General features: G+C 43.5%; 2 protein-coding genes across 2 annotated transcripts in view; both read left to right on the top strand.

Moving 5' to 3' along the window:
• LOC310995736 (NACHT, LRR and PYD domains-containing protein 3-like) overlaps positions 1-25596 on the top strand; it is a gene marked incomplete at its 3' end in the record, with an annotated part of 361364 nt that overhangs the window by 52824 nt on the left and 282944 nt on the right.
• ngef (neuronal guanine nucleotide exchange factor) overlaps positions 1279-25596 on the top strand; it is a 36970-nt gene continuing 12652 nt past the window's right edge. Inside the window, exons 1-7 of the mRNA XM_083985310.1 lie at positions 1279-2094; positions 7423-7492; positions 11708-12118; positions 12274-12341; positions 15058-15284; positions 19154-19314; positions 20054-20206. Of these exons, the coding sequence (XP_083841436.1) occupies positions 1842-2094; positions 7423-7492; positions 11708-12118; positions 12274-12341; positions 15058-15284; positions 19154-19314; positions 20054-20206 (1343 nt within the window). The 5' untranslated portion in view covers positions 1279-1841. The remainder of the gene's footprint in view (positions 2095-7422; positions 7493-11707; positions 12119-12273; positions 12342-15057; positions 15285-19153; positions 19315-20053; positions 20207-25596) is intronic.

The raw sequence follows: 25596 nt of genomic DNA, 5'->3' as shown, positions 1-25596 counted from the left end.
CATTACAGCCAGGCAGTTGACATACTTAGAGCGATACAATATGTAAGGATTTTGGACATGGGTTCTACACAGTACTAGCTACTGAGTTAATACTGCGTATGGAAAGCAAATTACATTTTTACACCCTTTGAAATGAAAAAAAGTAGATGATAATAAAAAGCAGATAGTTGGGGACAGTAGGGGACAAAATAAATCAGTAGTAGCCTACAGGGTATCAAACTGCAAGTTCATACCTACATCCATTAAATTATTAAATAGTGCAAGATATGTGTGTGTGTGTGTGCGTGAGTGAGAGATTTATAAAGGGATTGTGCAATAAAAAACAACTATGGTGTAGGGAAGTTATTCTTCCCTACTTCCCTATTAAGTAGGGAAGAATAATAGGAGTGCAATACAATCATTTATTTATTAGGCTAGATGTTTTTGTGCTGATATGAATCGATGCTGCAGTATGTAAACAGACTTTTTTTTCTCATTTGTGTGTGTTTTGTGTTTTTGTGTTTTGTGTTGTGCTATATGTGAACATGTGATATTCTCTTGTGTCCAAAACAAACTTCTCCTAAGGGAGAGAATAATAAGCAACTAACTAACTAGTAAACAGGAGAGGGCAGTAGTAAACAGTAGTAAACATTAGAAATAGTAAAAGCCTAAGTGAGTTTAAGAGAAAATTTAAACAACAAATGTTTGATTTGTACAGTAGGGGAGATGGGGTGGTTAAATAAATGAATAGCCTATATATGTACGACTGTTGAGGAAGTTCACAATGTTTTCTTTTTCTTTTTTGTCTTATTTATCTGTTGTTATGTGTGTCTTGATGCTGTCTTTGTGTGTCTGGATTTATGTGTAAATGGCTTTGCAAGGCAGAATGACTAAAGCGTCTTTTTCACATTTATTGAGTTTTAAACATTTATCCATGCTTAGATGGAATTGTTGAAACTGTTGCATAAAAGCAATATCACATAGGCCTATTGCTTAAGTAACAAAATTAAAAGTGCCTCTTTATTTAAAAAAAAAATAATGCAGTTAAACATGCTGCCTTTTAAATTCTAAGGAAATTGTTTTTCCTTAGAACATTTTGGGACATTTTATATCGATTCTGAATCGTATTAAATGAGAATTGCGATTCTTATGTGAATCGATTTTTTTGGCACACCCCTAGAAACCAGTAGAGGGCAGTAGAGGACAAGCTGCTGCGTGTGCCTCACTCAGTCAGTGAGAATGTGAACTTTGACCTTGTCAGCTGACTGCAGATCAAACTCCTGCTCAAGGCCTCACACTCAGGACTCAGGACTGAGACTCTGGTTCTTTTGGTCCAGTTCCTGTGACCTGGTTCTGGTTCCTGTGGTCTGGTTCTGGTTCCTGCAGTAGAGGCCTGTAGAGAGACCGGAGCAGCAGAGTAAACAGGGAGTGCAGCAGCAGCAGCAGCAGCAGCAGCAGCAGCAGCAGCAGCAGCAGAGGCGTGCTGTGATTTGTCGTCAGGTGGCTTTTCAGGTTGGTCCAGGGAGGCGGCGGCAGGTGAGGCAGGTAGACTGCAGGAATGTCGGCACGTCACGGGGCGGTGGAGGGAGAGTGAGCCAAGCCAAGCAGAGGAGGGACAAAGAGCAGAGAGAGAGTCATAAACACAGTGATTACAGCAGCTGACGGCGGCCACGGCAGCAGCAGCACTGTGAGCTCTGTGAGCTCTGGGGATTTACTGCTTCTCTTCTCTCAGACATGGATTTGTTCCTGGACTCTGGTTAACTATGACCGCTTCCTTTCTCCCACTTTCACACTGAGTTTTCACAGACAACAGCACAGACAGAACAGACACAAAAAGACACAGACTGCGGCAGCCAGCGACCATGTCTGTCGTTGCCCTGTTCAGGGGCAAGTGGGGGCAGAAGGCTCAGGACGCCTCGGAGAAGCTCCCGGCCGCCTCCTCCTCCGTCCCGCCGAGCCACGAGGACGAGGACGACGAGGACGAGACCAGAGGCGGCTTCAGCAGAGAGACCATCCGCAGGAACTCACGCTTCTACCGCTCCATGAGGAAAAAGAGGCTGCAGGCAGCCGCCACGGCAACGGCCACGGCCACGACGGCGTCCGAGCAGGCCGAAGGTGAGACCTGAGCTCTGCTGAGCGCTGCACCTATACATCTATGGTAACCTTACTTGAATAGGTATTCATAAGATTGACATAACACTGTCATAACCATGACATAACAGCTGTCATAAACATCAATGAATACTTATGACAGCTGTCGTTAAGTGTCATTCGGTAAGTTATGTCACTTTTGATGCAAAGTTGACATTATTTGAGATGTTTTTGTTATGAGAACTTGACATCATTTTTAAAGTTTGTCCATTAGGTCTGCTATGACAGTTTAAATTGTCTTTATGTCAAGTTGTCAGAACAAAAACATCTCAAACAATGTCAACTTTGCATCAAAAGTGACATAACTTACCGAATGACACTTAACGACAGCTGTCATAAGTATTCATTGATGTTTATGACAGCTGTTATGTCAATCTTATGAATATCTATTCAAGTAAAGTGTTACCATACACCTTTATACCTTTACAACTGTACATCCATCCATACACCTGTCCTCCTGTCGGTGACACAGCAGCTCTGAAACTGTCAGTGTTGGGCAAGTAAAAAGTAATGAGTCATAGTTACTCGTTACTTTCCCGTTACTACATTATAAAAGTAACTAATTACCAGGAAAACTAAATGCTCAAATGTCAGATGACGTGGACTCGACCCACTAACCCCCCGCCGTGTTTATCTGGAGCTAACCAACTTGGCGTGCAGCCTGACCTTAGCGGGGGAATACTGCGTGAGTTGGTTAGTTCCAGATAAACGTCTTTTTTCAGACGAGTTGATGGGTTGAAAAATGAAGTATATATAACGTACACTTATGGGACTTCTAGAGTCCAGTAATGATACATTTTAATGTAAGTTTGGTTTAGTTGATTAGTTTATTATGTCGAGGACAATCCCAATGAATCAATTGTATCAATACCAGTAAAAAGGGCAGCTTTAGCCAACATGGCTAATATCCTGCTGTAGTCCCCGGCCAGATGACAATAGGCACCCAAAAAAAACAATATATTACAGCACATTGATTAAAAACGTAACAGTAACGTCGTTATAACGGGGGGAAACGGTACCTTCAGCCTGTGTGGAGAAATACAAGGTTCCTACGCAAGTATGGAAAGTATGGAATTTGATTTTATACATTACCAGGTCTGGAAAAGTATGGAAATTATGGAAATATATTTATCTTAATACTTAATAATTTGGGTTTGGTCTTATCTGAAGTTATTTGGGTTAATTATTTTGCTATTGTACCTATAGCTACAATCTCCTGGAAATTACTTGGTGACATAATGACATACAAATTCAGAATAATGAAAACAAACAATTAATTGCATGAAGTTCCAGATAAACGTCTTATTTCCAACCTGTTGATGAACTGAGAAAGATGTGTAGCCTATATAATGTACTCTAAATACGCGTGTTATTATAGTAACAGCGCATCTTATTGTCAGTAACAGTAACAGAGTTATAACAGGAGAAACTGTAACTGTTTCAACTGAAAATAGCTACTGAAGCTGTTTATTTATAACGCCGTTTGCTGTGCGACGTCACGCGGTTCGAGGCCGAGCGGCTCGGCTCTGTCTGTCATGTCTGTCCCATTCAGCGCAGGACAAAGGCTCAGCCGCTCGATCCTCCGCTGCAACAATACACAACACAACCTGAGGAACTGGTTCAGTCTGAGCAACAACAGTCTGAGTAACAACCTGAGTCACTCACAGACCCACAACAACCTCCGACCTCCGACCTCCTCACGTCAGGAGGAAAGTGTTGGAGCCAGGTGTCAGCTGACCGACGGCGGCGGCAGCGGCTGTAAAACATCACGGGGCAGACTTTGCTCCTCAGCGGCCGACCGTCACTTTAATGAATCAATAACCCGAGCTGCAGAGAGATCGGAGGTAAAAACACCCACAGCTTCAAGCTTCAACTCTCTGAGTGGAATCAAGATAAACTGAGAGTCCTGATGGTATCTGCTTATCAGTGGTGAGCAGATGAAGCAGCTGCTGACAGCTCTGTGGCTGCTGCTTTGATAGCCGTGGAGATTACACACCGAGGCGTTCGCTCAGCCTCCTCCACCGCTGCTTTAGAAAACACAGAGAGCTGCACATCCAGAAAACTGCAGAGAGAGAGAGAGAGAGAGAGAGAAGAGGAGGAGGAGGAGGCGAGTGTGAAACTATATTAACAACCTGAGATGGTGAGGATCAATAGAGACAAACACAGCAACAACATGAGCTTATGTATACATGTGTCATATGTATATATAATGCATGTATAATACGTGCTTTCATCAGCACGTTCATCGTTTCCTGCAGGAAGTGAAGAGCTGTCAAGCTGCTGCCAATCAAACCGCTCTAATTACCTGTAGTTAATGTTTAATGAAAGACTCTGACAGCGCTGCAGTATCTGTCGCCAGCAGACAAAGCTTTACAAGCTTTCATGTTATAGACCTGAACACAGAACAGATCCAGTTGAACTGAATCCTGCAGCGTTTTCTCCCAAACAGCCGTTCTCTGTAGGGGTGTAACAGTGCAAAAAGCAACAAAAAGTCACACGTGTAAAAGACTAGATGTTCTGATTTATTTTAAAGTAAAAAAAATAAATAGAATAAAACAAGTGCATTAGGAGTGTTATAATACCATTCATTCATTCTAGAGGAAAAAACACTGGTAGAACTTGACAACTGTTATAAAACATGAGAAACTAACATCAATATTGTTTTACACAGTTAATGTACATGTGGCTTTATGCCAGTTGTTTTGGTTCTGTCTCTGTTCATGTCAAAAGGCTTAAAAGCAGCAGGAGAAGTTGTGGCGCACAACTTGTCTTCTTCCTCACACCAGTGATTGACGTATCAGGGTGATGTCGTCTTATAGCGTTAACACGTTTGATGCATTTCTAGCGACGCACCGCGCATCTGTGAAACATCGCCGACGGTCCGGTCGACCAGTCGTGTGCCGTCTCTGTCAAATCATTATCTTTGTTTTAAAGTCCGTGTGAGTCCTGTAAAAGTCATTCCTTAAATCCACAAGTACAACATTCATGAACCAAACCAGAACGCCGGTTGCTCGTTCTCATTGCCCCAGGGCATGATGGGAGGCCCCAGAGCATCATCACTCAACCGCGCATGCTCTATGGGCCCCATAACGCGGAAGTAAACCCGGAAGTCAGAAACTTTTTCGGCGTATGCGCTAGGCGAGCAACTTCCGTTGAAATCAACGGCCGCCATTTTCCGGTCGGTTATCCAGATATTATAATACACCCATGATTCACACTCTCATCACTTCTCTTCTTCGCCTGTTATGACGGTTGCTGCAGCTTGTAGGCTCGTTACCGCCACCTAGGTTGGAGCGAGGACTCATGTGACTGTGTTCACCGAACCGTGACGGAACGGGACGAATACAAACACTGTTCCACCCCTAGTTCTCTGCATGGTCTCCATACCAGGTGAACTCTATAGCGGTTTATTTCTGGAGTGAACTCCATCTGCACCAATAACAGGACGCTACAGGCATTTTTATTATTATTATTTATGCATCATTTCATTCATTTCCTCCAGGAGATGCATGGACTCTGTCAACCAGCTGCTGTTATGATGAGACAACGCTGCTGTTTTACATGTTTGTGATTATGAAACTCACTGTTGTGTTATTGAGGTTTTATCGAGGTTTCACTGTCTGAGGTCAGATGTAAAGGTAAAGGTACTTTATTTGTCACATATACAGCTAGTACAGTGAAATTCTTTCTCTGCATTTAACCCATCCCTGAGGAGCAGTGGGCAGCCGCGGTGCAGCGCCAACTCCAGATTATGAGCCAGTGCCTTTGGTCAGTGGCGCTGACTGGAGGATTAACCTAGCTGGCATGTTTTTAGTGGTGGGGGAAACCGGAGCACCCGGAGGAAACCCACGCAGACACAGGAGAACATGCAAACTCCACACAGAAAGGACCTGGGGATTCGAACCCAGGACCTTCTTGCTGTGAGGCAACAGTGCTAACCACTGTGCCACCCACGTTGCACTGCAAAAACTCAATATCTTACCAAGAATATTTGTCTTATTTCTAGTCAAAACTAATCTCATTCTACTTAAAATAAGACTAATCACATAAAAAGTAACTTCTTTTTAGACACTTTTTACTTCTTTCAAGCAGATTTTCACTTGAAAAAAGTAGAAAAATCTGACAGTGGAGCAAGTTTTTCTTTCTTATTACAAGCACAAAAAACTTGCTTTCACTGGCAGATTTTTCTTCTTATTTCAAGTGAAAATCTGCTTGAAATAAGTAAAAAGTGTCTAAAAACAAGCTACTTTTTAGGTGATGAGTCTCATTTAAAGTGGAAAGAGTTTAGTTTTGACTAGAAATTAGACAAATATTATATAAGACAAATATTCTTGGAAAGATTTTGAGTTTTTGCAGTGAGATGTTGGTGCAATGAATCCTGGGTAAATTAAGATTTTTTTCCCTTCTTTTTAAAACATGGCCGCCTGAGGAAGCAGCTTCAGTTCGTCATGTTTCCCCGTTTCTTGTTGTTGGCGGTCGGTGAGAGCACATGTTTCACCGGCCGTTGCCATGGTTTCGGTCCAGCGTTGCCACAGTAACCGGCTGGGAACCAGAGGCAAGGCAAGGCATGGAAACACAGCTCATGATAGATGTTGTTATGGAAACAGAGAGAGAGAGAGGAAGTGGGAGTAAATGTTTGGTCTGGAGTTGAACCGACAACTTCCTGTTCAGGGTTCAGGTGTTTTTATTGTGACATTTTTTATTTGTTTTTATACCATAAGAATATAATAAAATATATAATATATAATCTATACACTATGTTAAAAGCTTTATTTACCCAGAATTCATTGCAGGTGTGGACGTGTCTCCTCCTGCAGCTGCTTGATATGACTGGTTCGTTTGCATTTTATAGGAGGAAACACACACACACACACACAGAGCAAAGTGAAACAGCTTGGAATAATCACAACACACACATACACACACACACACACACACACTGACAGGAACAGATTGCTCAACCGGAGCTGGAGGCCTGGGTGTGTTGATCTGAGAAAACAACTCCTTCATGTCACAGTGACGCCGGTGATGATGATGGTTGTGTTGTTGTTGTTGTTGTTGCTGTGTGTGTGTGTGTGTGTCCTCAGCCCGTGTGTAGCGTTTGAGTCAGTTAACGCAGTCAGAACTACAGAAGATGAAGGAGAAGAGTGAAGCCTGTTGAACTGTGAAAACAGTCGTTCTGTCTCTACGGGCTGCTGTTGTCATAGCAACAAAGCCCAAACAAACAGTCTGTGATGTTTATTATTATTATTTTTATTATTATTATATTGACCCCCCCCCCCCCTCCTCCAGGTTGGTCCAGACCGGACATCGACCACAGTCCGTCTTCACATCGACCTCCTCTGCTGCCGGCGGCCAGACGGTGAGCGCTACGGCCCAACCCTACACACACACACTCAACACACACACACACACACACACACACACACTCAACACACACACACACACACATGCTCAGAGTGTTATCGTGTGTGATAAGCACACACCCCGTTCTCTCTCTGAAGGTGAAGCAGGTCACTCTCTGTTTGTTCCTTTCATTTCTAACTCTCATACAAAGTCTCATAGTAAAGGCACTAGTTTCACACCACAGACGTATTTTTCGTGCGAATAATTTGTGTGTCAATATTTTTTTTCAAACCCTGGTTTTCACTTCACTTCACTTTTATTCTCCTCACGACCACATAAGTGGTATTGAGCACAAACAAACATTTACAAATAATCAGACATAGCAAGAGGCAGTGTGGCTGTACATACTTGGTACATCCATCTCTGGCCAAAACAAAACAAAACGCTTAAGAAAGGCTCCTAACTTATAAATAACTTTTGTTTTATCCGACTGTAATAACAAAATTAGTTTAAACATAGATGGGCGACAGACATAATACTTAGGGACAGGGGCGCTGCTAGGGATTTTGGGCCCCATGAAAAGAATCTTTACAGGGCCCCCAACACAGTGGCAAAATTTGTTGATGCTATTTTACATAAATCATGCATTTTAATGGTATTTTTGACTATCATTACCATATTTGTGAAAGAATAACAACATGACAGTTGACATGTACAGTAGGGGAAGAACTGAGCACTCTGAATACAATGGAATTCATTTTGATTAATTTATTTGCTGCAACACTGATTCTTAAATAGGAAATAAACAATGATCAGTAAACTCTGCTGGCCAGAAACCAGGGTCATCAGACAGATTATCTTCTTCCCTTTCAAATACCTCAACATCAGCTTGTTTTTCTTCCTGCCTCTCTGTGGTCTTTCTGACTCTTTCTGTACACTCATTCAGTCCATCCTCATCTGAATTACTTTCAACATCTTCGTCCTCTCTCTCTGTCGCCTGTGTTTCTGCGCTCTCACTTTCATCTGTACCCTCTTCCATCTCTTCCTCCACATTCCTCCCTGACAAACCAGAAGAGGGTCCTGGACCTGGCTCTGTAGAGTGTACATGACATACATACAATTATATAGTATTTCCTATAATATAACTATTTGTAATAGCGTAGTCACCAACATGTGAACTTCTCAGATTGGACTGAGAGCAGTCACCCCAGTCTGCTGCATACACCACACCACAGATTTTCTCTCCTGTTCTTACTGCATGTGTTCTATTTAATTTCTTAAAAGGGTTTATGCTTTTTGAACCATTAAAATTGTTCAAAATTATTTTTATTTCATTCATTTTAATTAATCTTTCCCATAACAGATTCACCTTTGTATTGTTTTGAGACTGTAGTAAAATGTATTATTATTATTATTATTATTATTATTATTATTATTATTTCAACACACACAGCTGCTCACCTCCTTCCTCATGTGGGGGCACTGGGGCTGGTTGGGGGCTGACAGACAGCTGCTGCTGCTGGTGCACTTGACTCTGTTCAGAATGAGGCATCATTTTGACAGAGGGGAGGTCAACTAATTGAATAAGAACAGCTTGATAAATGTTTGACTAGATTGATTATTTAACTAAAATAACAGTAAAATGTAAAAATCCAGAGTTTTCTTGAGCTAACATGGTGAGACGTTGATGTTTCCAAAACAAATAAAGTTATTGTTACCAGGACATTGAAAATAAAATATTTGTGATTATATGTTAGTTAATAACTTAGTGTCATATTATTTTTTCTGTATTATCATTTCATCATCATGAGGGGCCTCTCTGGGCCCCCCTCAATCATGGGCCCCTAGAATCCGTCTCCTTTACCCCCCCCTTTCGGCGCCCCTGCTTAGGGAGGTATACTTTTCACTCAAACAGAACGTGGAACTCAACTTCTATCGAGTCCTTTAGACCTTCCAACAACTTTCAGTATTCTTATGTTAGCCGGTGCATATTCTCATTTGTCCAGGTCATAGTATTTCAAAGGAGGTTAAATAAAAGTCCCAGCCTGGTCAGCTGCGTACATGAACTGATGAAGCCTCTTGGATGAGAGGTGAAACGTCTTCCTAGACAAATAACTAAGTCCAGTTGCTTTAGATTTAACCTCCTTTGAAATATTCTTATGTTGTTTACTCTGAAGTGGCAAGTGGCCTGTCTAGACTTTTGGTTTCATTACGGCTCCTTTCACACCGACTGCAAATGTTACGCGGCAAAATGCCGCTCTAAAGGTTGAGGTTGATTTTTCTGAATAAACGCGTCAACCAATCATGTAGTGTGAAAGGGAGGTACGTCACATCACCATGACAACAGTGTAAACAACCTGTGTCTCTCACCACCTTCTCGCCATCTCTTTTTATCTACAGTCTACTTTTACCACCTGGTGAGCAGGTCTGGTTTGACCAGAGACACAACCTTTCAGATATTGATCAGATATTGATCGGTGAGCTGCTGTGTTTATATAGTAGGCTAAAGTTGGTAACCAGACGACAGTGGCATAGCGGATACGTGAGGGATTATTAACGAGTAGTTGTGTTAAACAGATTTAAGACACGACGTGGAGGAGAAGAAGAAGCAGCCGACACAAAGAGAAACTTTGTTTGTGTCGCCGCCGGTGAACGGTTTTGATTCGTGTTGTTTATTTGTTACGTCCAACGGCCTTAACTCCTCCTCCTCTTCGTCTTCCTTCTCCTCCTCTTCCTCTTCATCTTCATCCTCCTCCTCTTCCTCTTTATTTTCCTCCTCCTCTTTATCTTCTTCTTCCTCCTGTTTTCCTCCTCCTCTTCTTCCTCCTCTTCGTGCTGCTGCTGCTGTACCATCGGCCTGTCTCCATGGCAACAGGCAGCAATGGAGTCACGACCTTGTAGTTTTTCCTCCACCGCAGCATCAACACAACACTGCTGGTGCTCTAAGGTCACTTCCTCCTCCACTCTGATTGGCTGTTGTCACTATTCAGCAGCCAAGACAGTGGTGACCTTTGACCCCAGTAAAGACCAGGAAGTTAAACCTGCCAGAGGTCACTGTGTCTGTCACTTTAAACAGAGACGACAACAACTAACTTTCTTCTCCTGTTTGATACATGAGAAGAGGTCGGTGTCAGCCAATCAGAAGAGAGGATGAGGCTGTGAGTCTCTCCTCTGATTGGCTAACTGTTTTCTAAAGCGATCCAATAAAAATAGAGCAGATTTCAGAATAAAACACTCAGAGAAACTAAAAATCCTGCAAGTTGATGGATGTTTGGTCCAGGTGGTGAGGGGGCGGGGCTTAGTTGTGACATCACAAAGTGACAGGAAGTCCTGACGGCTGGTTTTAAGGCTCAGTTTCTGAATACAGGCCGTGTGCATTTCTCTGTGGACTGAGGCTTTGATACTTTCACAGTATTAATATAGAACCTAGAGCTGCTTTATAATCACACCACACATGGACATCTACCTTTATACTGTATGGAGCTTTAATACAAACATCTACCTTTATACTGTATGGAGCTTTAATACAAACATCTACCTTTATACTGTATGGAGCTTTAACACAAACATCTACCTTTATACTGAATGGAGCTTTAACACAAACATCTACCTTTATACTGTATGGAGCTTTAATACAAACATCTACCTTTATACTGTATGGAGCTTTAATACAAACATCTACCTTTATACTGTATGGAGCTTTAATACAAACATCTACCTTTATACTGTATGGAGCTTTAATACAAACATCTACCTTTATACTGTATGGAGCTTTAATACAAACATCTACCTTTATACTGTATGGAGCTTTAATACAAACATCTACCTTTATACTGTGTGGAGCTTTAACACAAACATCTACATACAACTTAAAGAGCTGATGATCTGATCAGTTCTACAGACTGTTTTTACTGACCTATTTGTAATAGAGTGGAAGCACCCTTCACTGTTTTGAATGCGTGTTAAAGGTGTGAAAGTATTTTGTATGGATGTCTTGTATGTATTGTCTTGTGTATGCAGTGGCTCCGAGCCCAAAACAAATTTCCCTTTGGGACAATAAAGTACAATCCAATCCAATCTACCTTTATACTGTATGGAGCTTTAACACAAACATCTACCTTTATACTGTATGGAGCTTTAACACAAACATCTACCTTTATACTGTATGGAGCTTTAACACAAACGTCTACAGGTTGAATGTCGCCCTAAAACTCGTCTTTCTCCCTCTCAGTCCTCCGCTTTCACCTCAGCTCCATCACTCCAGAGCTGCGTTGCCAGGCAATAGCGAGGCGGCGAGCAGCAGCAGACATGCTCCGTACGGCGGCAGCAGCAGAGACGCTGTGGAGCGGCGAGCAGCAGCAGCAGCAGCAGGGGGAGGAGGAGGAGGAGGAGTGGGAGGAGGCAGCAGCGTGGACAACAACAGGCAGCACAGAGACGCTGCGGCTGACATGCTCACATACCGGACTCACGGCGTGCACGGCGGAGACATCACCAGGCTGTCGGAGCAGACGGCCGCAGCGTGCACCGTCAACGAGCCCAGGGTCCGAGGCGGCGGCGGCGGCGGCGGCAGGGTCAACGCCATGAGCTCCGGTCACATCAGTGGTTGCCATGACGGCGCCGACCGGGAGAACGCCAACATGAGGTCAGAGCAAAGAGAGACGGAGGAGTTTGTTAGTGACGGCTGCTGTGTGTTGGAATTCACCATCGACTGTTGTTGTGTTGTGTCACAGAATTAAGTGAATGTTATGTGTGTGTGTCTGTGCATGTGTGTGTGTGTTTTGTGTGTGCATGATGCAGGTCGCTGAGCAACGGAGGAGGAAACTCCCAGACGATCTGCCACAGCCTCAACATCGTCAAGAACATTGGTGAGGAGAAAAAAGGCGCCATCCCACCCACAGCTGCAGACACACACACACTAACACACATACACACATGCACATGCATACCAAACACACAAGAGGTGGATGTGTTACTGCACATGTGAGTCTTTCACCAGGGTCGAGTGTCTCTCTGAGCTGAGTCCATTACTGTCCTACAACGGCAAAGTATCTGCAGTATCTGTAAAAATGCCTAAAAACTGAGAAAAACAGCTTTTTGTGTTTTTCATTGTCAGGTTTAAGCATCAAATGATGAATAACTACCAAGTCTATAATTGATTAGATAAAGGTGGACTGATTAAATGTGTTTTGTAGTATATCTTTCTGACCAATTTTGACCGTTTTATAGCAGATACTGCACTTTTGGCTTGGTTTTACTCCAATGGAATCACAGAGTAAACTAGAGAATGCATTTCCTGAAGGAAATACGGGTGAATGCTGAAAGCTGGAAGCTGAATGAGCTGAATAAATTGTTGAAACAATGCTGAATTAAGTGAAGAAATTGTTGAGTCAATGTTGAATTAAATGTATTTTGTAGTTTGTCTTTCTGACCAATTTTGACCGTTTTATGGCAGATACAGCACTTTGCCTTGGTTTTACTCCAATGGTATTATAATAGAGTAAATTATAGGATGTAGGGAGTACAGTTACTCTTTGCAGATACAGCACTTTGCCTTGGTTTTGGTGCAGATATGGCACTTTTGGCTTGGTTTTACTCCAATGGAATCACAGAGTAAACTAGAGAATGCATTTCCTGAAGGAAATACGGGTGAATGCTGAAAGCTGGAAGCTGAATGAGCTGAATAAATTGTTGAAACAATGCTGAATTAAGTGAAGAAATTGTTGAAGATACGGCACTTTGGCTTGGTTTTACTCCAATGGTATTATAATAGAGTAAATTATAGGATATAGGGAGTACAGTTACTCTTTGCAGATACTGAACTTTGCCTTATTGGTTTCACAGTGCTTTTTTGGATGGACAGCAAAATAAAAAGCCCAATAACTCTGGAAATTTTAGCAGTACCAATATCAAATTCTACCAGATTGAAGTGAATATGCCACACTTTTGATTTGAAATAGAAAAAATGCAGATACTGCACTTTGCCTTTGTAGGGCAGATTTTACCTGCAGGATTTCACATATACACACTCACTCAGCAGCAGCCCTGTGTGTGTGTGCAGCAGTGTATTTCTGTAGCTCCAGCTCCTCAGTCTTATGTAACTCCGAGTCCGGTTCTTACGCCCACCATACAACCAAACGATCTGCAGTATCTGACTGAGGAGATTATGCAACAACCCTCTGTTGTTGTTCAGAGTCACTCCTCTCCTTCCTCTCCTCTCCTCTCCTCTCCTCTCCTCTCCTCTCCTCTCCTCTCCTCTCCTCTCCTCTCCTCTCCTCTCCTCTCCTCTCCTTCCTCTCCTCTCCTCTCCTCTCCTCTCCTCTCCTCACTCCTCTCCTCTCCTCTCCTCTCCTCTCCTCTCCTCTCCTCTCCTTCCTCTCCTCTCCTCTCCTCTCCTCTCCTTCCTCTCCTCTCCTCTCCTCTCCTCTCCTCTCCTCACTCCTCTCCTCTCCTCTCCTCTCCTCTCCTCTCCTCTCCTCTCCTCTCCTCTCCTCTCCTCTCCTCTCCTCTCCTCTCCTCTCCTCGCCGCGTCTGTCTGTCCACGCAGCCGACGCTCCTCCAATGGCCTCCGCTCTTATCAGCAAACTTTCAACCCACCTCCAACTGAACTAGACGGAGCAACGAACGGCGAGGCCGCGCAGCCTCCGCAACGCCACCACCGCCGCTGAAACAGAAGCTCCGCCCACTGCACTGTAGGGGGAACTGTGACCTGTGTCCTTGTCCCGGTCCATCTGAGTTGGAGTTTGAGTTAAGAGACGTAGCTATGAACCAGAGTCAGTCAGGCTCTGTTACTAGGCAACACCTAGTGGCCGTGGTGATGATGACAGGAGCAAAGCGCCGTCGTATAAAAGAGACAAAGTCCAAGACAGAGGAGGAGGAGGAGCAAAGATCAAGTAAAGTAGAGGAAAAACAAACCGTATAAAAACAAAGTACAGGAGCAGGAAGTGAAGAAAGGCTGAAGATCAGAGAACAAAGTGTGGAGTGATAAAGATAAAAATAATAAAACGGCGGAGGAGGAAGAAGAAGAAGAACAGAGATATGAGTCAGGGAAATAAAAATAGACTCAATAATAAACATAAAACGATAACAGACTGAAGAACGAACGAGTGAAACGGCTTCAAATATGAAACATTAAAGGGAAATTCATGAAAAACCGCTGATGCACGTTGCCTTCAGGGACAGTTTTTCATCAAGCAGTCTCTGTATTTCCCTCTAAAACAACTCTGTCTGGTAACGTTGTGTTATTATCTCATAGCGTGGTGAATGTGCAGGTCACAACTTGTCCACCAGAGCGTTGTGGAGTTGTTGGATTGTGTATTTGATGAGTTTGATGAGGGAAACCAAGAAATCCCATAAGCCTCCATAGCGTAGCTCTGAGCAGCTCACGGCTCTGCTCCGCCGTTCTAAAAATAGCTTGCACCGACAATTAAAGGTAACGAACCTACTGCTATGACTATAGGGATTATGGCAATGGGCCAATTTGACAAAATGTTGAACTATCCCTTTAAAAACTAAAATCAATAAGGTTCAAAGAGCAGAACTTCCTTTGTCTACCTGCTGACTCTGTCTCCTCTGACCCTGCAGCGTTCCTCTACCAGGAATACCGCGACACGTCCAAGCAGCAGGAGATCGAGCAGCGGCGGCAGCGCGACAACAACCTGACGCCCGCGGCGCCGGTCGTCTCCCCGCCGGCGCTGCAGCTGCAGCTGAGGAACAACGCCCGCTCCCTCAGCCTGTGGCAGAGCCTGGAGGTCGTGCAGGCCAGCGGGCTGCTCACCACGCTCACGCAGAGGGAGGTCATCATGCAGGAGGTGAGTGACAGACGGACGGCGCCAAAACGACCTCCGACCACACTGCAAAAACTCAAATATCTCACCAAGAATATTTGTCTCATTTCTACTCAAAAACAAATCTCATTTTACTAAAAAATAAGACTCATCACATAAAAAGTAGCTTGTTTTTAGACACTTTTTACTTCTTTCAAGCAGATTTTCACTTGAAATTAGTAGAAAAATCTGATAGTGGAGCAAGTTTTTCTTTCTTATTACAAGCACAAAAAACTTGCTTTCACTGGCAGATTTTTCTACTTATTTCAAGTGAAAATTAGTTTGAAACAAGTGAAAATGATCTAAAAACAAGTTCATTTTTAGGTGATGAGTCTTATTTTAAGTGGAAAGAGATTAGTTTTGACTCGAAATGAGACATTTATTCTTGGAAAAAATTTTGAGTTTTTGCAGTGCACCCGGGATGGGACGCGTCAAACCGTTATTGACGCCCCTGCAAAGCATTCTGGGTAGGCGTCACGCGCTTTTAGAGCGGTGTCGCATCCGGCCAGTCACTCGGTGTCGCCAGTGGATCCGAGACGTGACTGATGAGTTGTTGTTTGTCTCATCAGGTGAAACTAATGTTGACAAAGTGATGAATTACGATCATAGAGTTTATCCGTTGTGTTTTATTTGAAATTTCCTGGATGCTCTGTGTGTTTGACTTCCTGTGTGGTGGCGATCTAATCAACGAGAATTGATGCGTAACGGATCCAGTGGAAACTGGGCGTCAGACTTTGAGATGACTTTGAGACTTAGAGATACTTTATTGATCCCAAAGGAAATTCAGGTATCCGGTAGCGCACATACATAATATGATATTATATTATATAATATTAGGCATGGTAGAGCAAAAATAAAACAGAGATAAGAAGTAAGAAACAAGAAAAAGAAAAAATGTCTCAAAGGGATTCACATAGCATCATAACAACATCCCCTGACCTTAGACCAGTGGCTCCCAACCTTTTTTCACAGATTTCGGGCAACCAAGTAAATCGAGATGCGACAGCTCAGACATTTCTATATGCTGCATTTTATTTGAACTTGATTTATATTCAAGAAAGTGAAAATATAGAATACAGTTGTTTAAGATTTATGTTTTTAATCATAATTTTAAAAGAATAATATTTAGTTTAAAAATATTTTTATCATTAATTTTCTTTTTTTTGATCAATTACTAGACATTCAGGCGACCCCACATGGGGTCCCGACCCCAAGGTTGAAAAACACTGACTTAGACCCTCAGGAGAAACTCTATAGAAAACCCTTTTAACAGGGGAAACAGATGATGTTATATATTCTCTGTTGTAAATTGTTTTCTTGTCTGTAACAACATCTATGTCACGTCTGTCCGTCCTGGGTGAGGGATCCTCCTCTGTTGCTCACCCTGAGCTTTCTCCTGGTTTTCCCTGTTAAAAGAGTTTTTCCTCAGTGGATGTGAGGGTGTAAGGGCAGAGGATGTTGTTATGATGCCATGTAAAGCCCTTTGAGACAAACTGGTGGTAAAAACGGGCTATACAAATAAAATTCCCTTGCCTTGCCTTGCCATACGTATATATAAACACTATATATATACATCCATTTAAATGATATACATCAACATGTTGTGAGAATAAATACTAAAATTAGAATAAATAAGAAGAAACTGTCAAATGTAAAACGCATCATGTGATAACTGTGCAATGGCAGAAAGAACTGTGCAAACACAGCTGTGCAAAGAGTTGTTGTTACTATTTTTTCCCCAAGCCGTAGCCGCCTTATGGCCACGCAACTGCCGCCAACACACGAGTTTCCAGGGGACAGGGAAAAGTGACGGACCTGCTGAGACTGGATTTAAGAAACGTTAGAAATGAATAATGTAAAGACAAACGTTGGTGACATTATTTAAAGGTATAGTACGTAGGAATTCCCCCCATCTAGCAGTGCGGTTGCATATCTGAATGTATTCTTGATGCTACATTCACGTGAAATTGGGCAGACGTCAACAGGATAAACAAGCGTCTATAGGTTTTTGTTTTGAATGCAGTGATTATTTTATAGTTTTGCACTGCTATATCTGTCTAATTTGTTTTGTATACAATTTTAAACTTTAAAGTGAAAACAAACCTGTTTTTTCCTTTTTTTATGTATTGGCTATAAAATCTTGTTTTATTATAATGGATTAAATCAATCCAAAGTTAAGGCTTATTTACATTCATCAAAACAGATTTCTGTCATTTAATGACGCGAGCTGCTCAGAGCTACGCTACGGAGGCTCATGGGATTTCTTGGTTTCCCTCATCAAGTTTAAAGGTATAATGTGTAGGAATTCCCCCATCTAGCAGTGCGGTTGCATATCTGAACAAATTCTTGATGTTGCATTCAGGTGAAATCGGGCAGACGTCAGACAGACAACAGACGCTGCATGTAACAGGATAAACAAGCCTCTATGTAAACAAGTGGTCCACCAGCACGAGGCAAAACAATACAGGCGTGACAATATGTTGTCATGGTGATGTGGTATTGTTTTACCGTCTTTCTCTGGTGGAGTAAAATGACATCCGGTTGGTTTGCCGACGGCCGTCTGCCTGACTGCACCTGAATGCAACACCAGTGCCTCCGTCCTTCCTCACACTACACAGTGGTGACAGTTTTAACAGGCCGAGCCCACAGCTCCGCTGAGTTTCCGTGGTTACCTACGGTCACGCTGCCACTCCAAAAAATGGCGATGCAACATGGCCGCCTCGGTTCGGTGAGTCGCCCACTTATGTATTTGTAACGACTTGTAACAACTCATTCCAAGGTACCAGAAAGCTTTCATTTGTATGCGGGTGTGATTCCACTTGTCCAATTCTTGACATTTTAGTCAAAATATTTCAATTTGGTGTATTTTGTAGTAAAAATGTAAGAGTGACAGCCCTCTATGGGTTGAAACACGGCTATTACAGTCGAATTTTTCTATTGGCTGAGATGGAGACGTTTTGGTGGCCGCTTTCGTCACCGGCCACCAGCTCCCCGGCCAATCAGCACCGGCTGCTGCCTGCCGCTAACGGTTGCTAGGCACTCTAGCTGCTCTGCTGCGGCTAACGGCTGCTAACAGCTGCCTGGATGGGAATCATTAGCGGCTCTGTCCCGGCCGGCACGGCTGCGGAGCCGGTGACCGGCGGATTGGCTGTAGATGCACTGTGTCACGGCTCTGGCGTCCTCTCCTAGTAGTGTCTGTGCTACTAATGCTGTTAGAGTCGCTTGTTAGTAGCTCGTTAGCGCTATAGCAGAAGTGTCGATGTGTGTTTATTACTTTTCTTTCTCCTTTGTGTGATTTCGCGCGTGTGAATGCGGCGCAGGGGGGAGGGGGGATCGGAGAGTGGTCCTGGAGCCCCGCCCATAATCAAGACATTTTTTGAATTTCAAGCTTAGAGCACGTCATCCAAAACTGAGGGGTTTAGTTGCCCGTTGGACACTATATACCTATAACCGCCATGAGTCGTTCATTGGACGAACTGTAAAGCATTAATTAGTGCTGTATAGGTATTACATTTGTCGTAGTCTTTTAACAGCTACTCTGGGCCGTGAAGTAGGCTGCACCCCGCAGCCTCTGCGAGGCAGGGGGGTTAACGTGGCGGTTACAGGTGAAAAACATGATCGATATTTTTTTGTGTGAATAATATTTATTGTATTTAACAAAACGGGGTGCTGCCCAACATCATTTTAGGAAAAGTCACAGACTGGTAGACTTCAATGTATTTTTTAAATAAAGTTATGCACAAATGAAAATCAAAGTCGTCCAATGAACGGCAGTTGGCGGTGTGAGTGTTGATTGGCCGGCGGTGGCGGTTGCGGCGGCGGTGGTGATGACGCTCTCTGCCCGTTGTGTCCAGGCCATGTTCGAGCTGGTCACCTCTGAAGCGTCGTACTACAAGAGCCTGGAGGTCCTGGAGACCCACTTCCTGAGGAACCCGGCTCTGTTCAACACGCTCAGCCAGTCCGACATGCACTTCCTGTTCTCCAACATCGAGGAGGTGATGAAGGCCAGCGAGAGGTACGACCACCGCTCCTCCTCCTCTTCCTCCTCAGGCTCCTCCCCCTCCAGCTGTTAAAGGGATAGTTCACCCAAAATTGAAACTCATTATCTACTCCCCCTCATGTGGATTAAGGGCTGGGAGAAGTTTCAGAGTCCTCCGTGGCTTCTCTGAGTTACGGGGGGCTCCGTGCAGCACTGCATGTCCATATGACGGTTGAGAACGGAGCTCACTTTTCTTCGTCCAAAAAACATCCAAATACCTCCATACTGCTCGTCTGTAATGTCCCTCTTGTAGGTATTGAAATTGAAATTGTTCCGAAAAAAAATTAAATAAGTCTATATTTCAAGCTTGTTTTGTAGCGGAAACTTCTCGAAGCTCCTCTTCCCGGTTTGTCAAATTTGGACGAACCGGGAAGAGGACGGACCCTGGTTCATCCAAATTTGACGAACCGAGAAGAGGAGCTTCCGCTACAAACAAGCTTGAAATATAGACTTATTTAATTTTTTTTCGGAACAATTTCTCATGTTGGGGCTTCAATACAAGAGGGACATTACATACGAGCACCATGGAGGTATTTGGATGTTTTTTGGTGTGTCTTTTTGTTACGAAGACAGTTGGTATCCATTTGCAACCGTTATATGGACATGCACTGCTACGCCGAGACCCCCTGTAACTGAAATTTCAATTTTGGGTGAACTATCCCTTTAACCCCTCCCCCCCTCTCCCCTCTCCCCTCTCCCCCCTCCGTTTCCCCAGGTTCCTGATGGACCTGGAGCACCGCATCGAGGAGTCCATCCTGATCTCTGACGTGTGCGACATCGTCTACAACCACGCCGTCGAGCACTTCAGCGTCTTCATCACCTACGTCATCAACCAGGTGTATCAGGAGAAGAACTACAGACGCATCCTGTGAGTCGCCGCCAGGCTCCGCCCACACCGCTCAGTAGTTAGTTCACATCAATGACAAGATAATGAATGAGTGTGTTTCTACATTTATAATCATAGAAGTACATCAGTAAATAAACATTCAAATCAATACACTTAGAAATACATGAAGGTGTTTATACATTTATCAATTTAAGAGACACAGAGGAGTTTGTATTCGGTTATGAAAGAGTCTCATATTAATGTGGATGAATCTACGTTACCACTTGTTAATGGGTCCACTTTAGATTAGTTAGTTAGATAGTTTGTCCGGCCATGCAACCTTTATTTAGAAGCGACTTATACAGTGGGTACGGAAAGTATTCAGACCCATTCCGATTTTTCACTCTTTATTTCACTGCAGCCATTTGCTAAAATCAAAAAAGTTCATTTTATTTCTCATTAATGTACACTCAGCACCCCAGCTTGACAGAAAAAAACAGAAATGTAGAATTTTTTGCAAATTTATTAAAAAAGAAAAACTGAAATATCACATGGTCATAAGTATTCAGACCCTTTGCTGTGACACTCATATTTAACTGGCATGCTGTCCATTTCTTCTGATCCTCCTTGAGATGGTTCTACTCCTTCATTGGAGGTTACAAAATAATTTCTGCAGCACTCAAGGTTCCTAAGAGCACAGTGGCCTCCATAATCCTTAAATGGAAGAAGTTTGGGACGACCAGAACTCTTCCTAGACCTGGCCGTCCAGCCAAACTGAGCAATCGTGGGAGAAGAGCCTTGGTGAGAGAGGTAAAGAAGAACCCAAAGATCACTGTGGCTGAGCTCCAGAGATGCAGTGGGGAGATGGGAGAAAGTTCCACAGAGTCAACTATCACTGCAGCCCTCCACCAGTCGGGGCTTTATGGCAGAGTGGCCCGACGGAAGCCTCTCCTCAGTGCAAGACATATGAAAGCCTGCATAGAGTTTGCCAAAAAACACATGAAGGACTCCCAGACTATGAGAAATAGGATTCTCTGGTCTGATGAGACGAAGATTGAACTTTTTGGCATTAATTCTAAGCGGTATGTGTGGAGAAAACCAGGCACTGCTCATCACCTGCCCAATACAAAGGGCTGCAGTGATAGTTGACCATCTGGAACTTTCTCCCATCTCCCCACTGCATCTCTGGAGCTCAGCCACAGTGATCTTTGGGTTCTTCTTTACCTCTCTCACCAAGGCTCTTCTCCCACGATTGCTCAGTTTGGCTGGACGGCCAGGTCTAGGAAGAGTTCTGGTCGTCCCAAACTTCTTCCATTTAAGGATTATGGAGGCCACTGTGCTCATAGGAACCTTGAGTGCTGCAGAAATTCTTTTGTAACCTCCAATGAAGGAGTAGAACCATCTCAAGGAGGATCAGAAGAAATGGACAGCATGCCAGTTAAATATGAGTGTCACAGCAAAGGGTTACTTATGACCATGTGATATTTCAGTTTTTCTTTTTTAATAAATTTAAAAAAAAATTCTACATTTCAGTTTTTTTCTGTCAAGCTGGGGTGCTGAGTGTACATTAATGAGAAATAAAATGAACTTTTTTGATTTTAACAAATGGCTGCAATGAAACAAAGAGTGAAAAATGTAAAGGGGTCTGAATACTTTCCGTACCCACTGTATATCAAAAACAGTGTGGCGACCCCTCTTGGCGACTTTTTTTTTGTTGTCAAAAGCGACTAGCGACAACAATAGCGACTTTTCCCAGTGTTGTTACAAACGTTTCTGGTTTTGAGACTCGGACGTCAACGAGCTGGTTGACGTCGCCCCTGTTCCACCGGCGGTCAGCCTCACAGTAGTGTCACGGAGCTGTCTCTGCTGCGTGCGCTGCTTTCTTTCTTTCTTTCTTTCTTTCTTTCTTTCTTTCTTTCTTTCTTTCTTTCTTTCTTCAGTGTTTCCCATTCATACACCAATGTGTGGCGCAGCACTACAGAACCAAGTCCCCCCCACCCCCCCACCCCCCCTCTGACGATCCGCTACCGCCACAGTGTCCTTGCAAACCTGTGGGAAATTCTTTCTTTCTTTCTTTCTTTCTTTCTTTCTTTCTTTCTTTCTTTCTTTCTTTCTTTGTTTCTTTCTTTCTTCCTTCTTTCTTTTTTTCTTTTTTTGTTTTTTTCTTTTTTTTTTTTTCGACCCGACCTGTAGTAGGCTATTTGGTGCCGGCCTTTATGTAAACAAAGCCCCGGCCATTATATGAGACCCGGCTATTCAAAAATAAATGCGACTCATAGACCGATGCAACTTATATATGTTTTTTTCCTCTTCATGACGTATTTTTTGACAGATGCGACTTATACTTCGGTGCGACATATAGTCCAGAAAATATGGTAGTTATTTTGTTATTATTATTTAGTGGTCGGCTCGTCCACTATTTACTAGTTTCGGTTTCCCGTATGCTGCCCGGCGGGTCATGGGAATAACATCGTTTATGGTCGGAACTACGACGGTATCTGATCATCTTCCAACCTCCCACTTTCATTCTTGATCAATGAAAACATTCTTGACAAATGTTTTCGCCTTTGTCCGTCGTGCGCCGGTCCAAGAATTTCACCGCGCGCGCTGAGGCTCATGGGAAATGTAGTGTGGAAACACTTCTCGTTGTCACTTTAACAATTTAATTTAATTTAATTTCTTTATTTCCCTCGTGTTTAAAGGGACAACGAGGAGTTTTGGAAAGCGAAGTGTTTTCACCAAGGGGGCAGTTGTCGGTCTGAGAAGTGAAAAAAACTGCAATCCCCTGGGCTTCCTCTGGGGGCTCGTGTCAGAAAGCAGCATTCTCCATAGACCCCCATGTTAAAATCGCCGACTTTACATCCTCAATAAACATGATCAAAGCCTGGTGTCTGAACGTTTTTTGGTCTCAATCGATAGTTTCTACCAGGGCCGGCCCCTGGCATAAACACTCTATGCGGTTGTTTAGGGCCTCAGCCGACAGGTGGGGCCACATGATCAGAAGGTACTGGGGTTCAATTCAAGTCATTTTAACACTGCGGTCGGCGCGCGCGTTTATGCGACGGTCTTGATATGTTTTTGTTTATATTTCGGTCATTTTACGCCGTAGAAACGCGGTTTAACTGCTCCCGTGACCGAGAGACGGCTCTCCTCTTTCAAATACACCCGCCCTCGATGACCTATGTTATTCACAGCCAGGGTTTGAGAGCCAATGACAGAGCATAGTGCACGCATCGTCCCCTCTCACTGTGCGTAATTGGTTGAATCCGTTGTCCGTCAACTTGAGCATACGTGATTGGTTGAATCGCCTGTCAGTCAACTTCGGCCAACCAATTGGCACTCTGGGATCACTAAGGTCCTTCCTATCACAGTTTTAGCTCCATGGTTTACCTACAGCGGCTGGCATGGAGAGAGACGGCAGAGGAGACCGAACCTGTCAATTACAAAACAACGGTGAAGCTTCAAACCCGCAGAATCGTTAGGAGAGAGAGAGAGAATCAGTGATGATGGTGCTTCAGACACTGAAAGTTTTGACTCATCTGATGAGCATGATTATTTAAAAAAATATATATATGAGAAAGTTCAGATTTAAACTCAGCTCCAGCTCTATACAGACCTGTTGAGCTTTTTTTTTTTTACCTTTCACACAGCACAGACACAGTGACAACACACATTATATGAACAATGTAAATTGTGTGTTTTTCATTTATTTATTTCATTGCACAACAATTCAATTTATTTAGTAAATATTTTTGTTTTAATTTCTCATTTAAAAAATCTGATGAAGCTTTGAAGTCAATATTCAGCTTCTTTTATCTCACATTTAAGACATTTGGTGAAAATAGAATGCCAGAATGACAACATTTATGCTCAAAAGGCGATTTTACAAAATTTCATTTTAGACTTGTTTTCTACACTTATCTATTACTGTATTCATATCCTATTTCAAGCACCAAAAGAGTTTGTTCTCATGACTGAAGGAATGTTTTCACAAGGGATTTGAAATTTTTCAGAAAATTTGGCCTAAATTATTTCTTTATACAGTGTTCTAGGACAAATTGGCCTCAGTGTACTTAGAGCGGAAGATTAGACATAAAACACTTGAGTATTGTTACATCTGTCTATCAAACATGTCTGTATTCAGTTTTAAGCTGTGTATGTGATTTGGTGTTTGCGCTTAGAGTGGGCCACAAACAAAAATCTTGTTTAGGGCCACCAAAATGCTAGGGCCGGCCCTGGTTTCTACCCCCGCACACACTCTGAAGGGTTTTTTCTTAACTCTACCGTTTTACTGTTATTAGGTTAAAACTCTGGCCAATTAGGGCGCGGAAACGTTGAGTGACAGGTCCGGAGACAGGCTGCTTCGAGGCCAGTGGGCGGGTTCTCGGCCGGCTAATCCAACATGGCGCTGTTCAGGCCGCCATATTGGAGTCACAAAAACAACTCCCCAGAACCAATGGGTGATGTCACGGACTACGTCCATTCTTTTTACAGTCTATGGTTTCCACACTACATTTCCCATGAGCCTCCTCGCGCCCGGTGAAATTCTTGCAGTGGCGCAAGACGGACTAAGGCGAAAACATTTGTCAAGAATGTTTTTATTAATCAAGAACGAAAGTCGGAGGTTGGAAGAGGATCAGATACCGTCGTAGTTCCGCTGCGTTATTCTCATGACCTGCCGGGCAGCGTCCAGGAAACCGAAAGTAAGAAAACGCTTGTCGGCTCGCCCAGCATTTCCACCACTAATAATAATAACAAAATAACGATAGAGACAAAACGTTATATTAATCGAAAATGGAGCCATTAACCAGTGGTAACGTAGGGTGTATTCACACCTGCAGTGTTAGTGCGCACTAAATCTGGTGCGCACTAAATTTGGTCCAGTTTGGGTTGGTGTGAAAGCACATCGCACTCTAATGCACCAAAACTAGTGCGGCCTGAGGGGGTGGTCTCGGTTCGGCTCCAGCCGAACTCTGGTGCGCACTAGTTTAGGTGTGAAAGCAACCGCACTCTGGTGCGAGCCAACTGCCAGGCGAACTCAACAAGTTTGAGCTAAACGGGCTCCCGTAGTCACTGACAACAGGTTAACGCAGCGGGGAGACGCCCGGTGCTCCGGTGCAGCGGAGCTCTGTCCCCACAAACGAAGCAGCAGCAGCAGCAGCCGGTCGGTGCGTGTCCGCTGAGTCGCTCAGACACCGGACAGGTCGGCGGCTCTGTCCCTCGGGTCCGCGGAGCAGCTGGTTACCGTGGTTACCGAGCAGCGGAGGTCCGTGTTTAACGTTTAACTGGGAACTAACGGGACCGAGCTGGGTGAACGCAACCGGAAACCAGCCGGAAGTACCAAACAGAGTTATACATGCAAACAATATAGAAATAAATGACCAGAGCTACTAACAACCGGCCCTACTGGAGTCTCCATCATGAAAGTTTTA

Source organism: Trachurus trachurus, assembly GCF_905171665.1.
Source record: "Trachurus trachurus genome assembly, chromosome: 13".
NCBI classification, from domain to species: Eukaryota; Metazoa; Chordata; class Actinopteri; order Carangiformes; family Carangidae; genus Trachurus; species Trachurus trachurus.
This window is presented reverse-complemented; position numbering and strand designations above follow the sequence as displayed.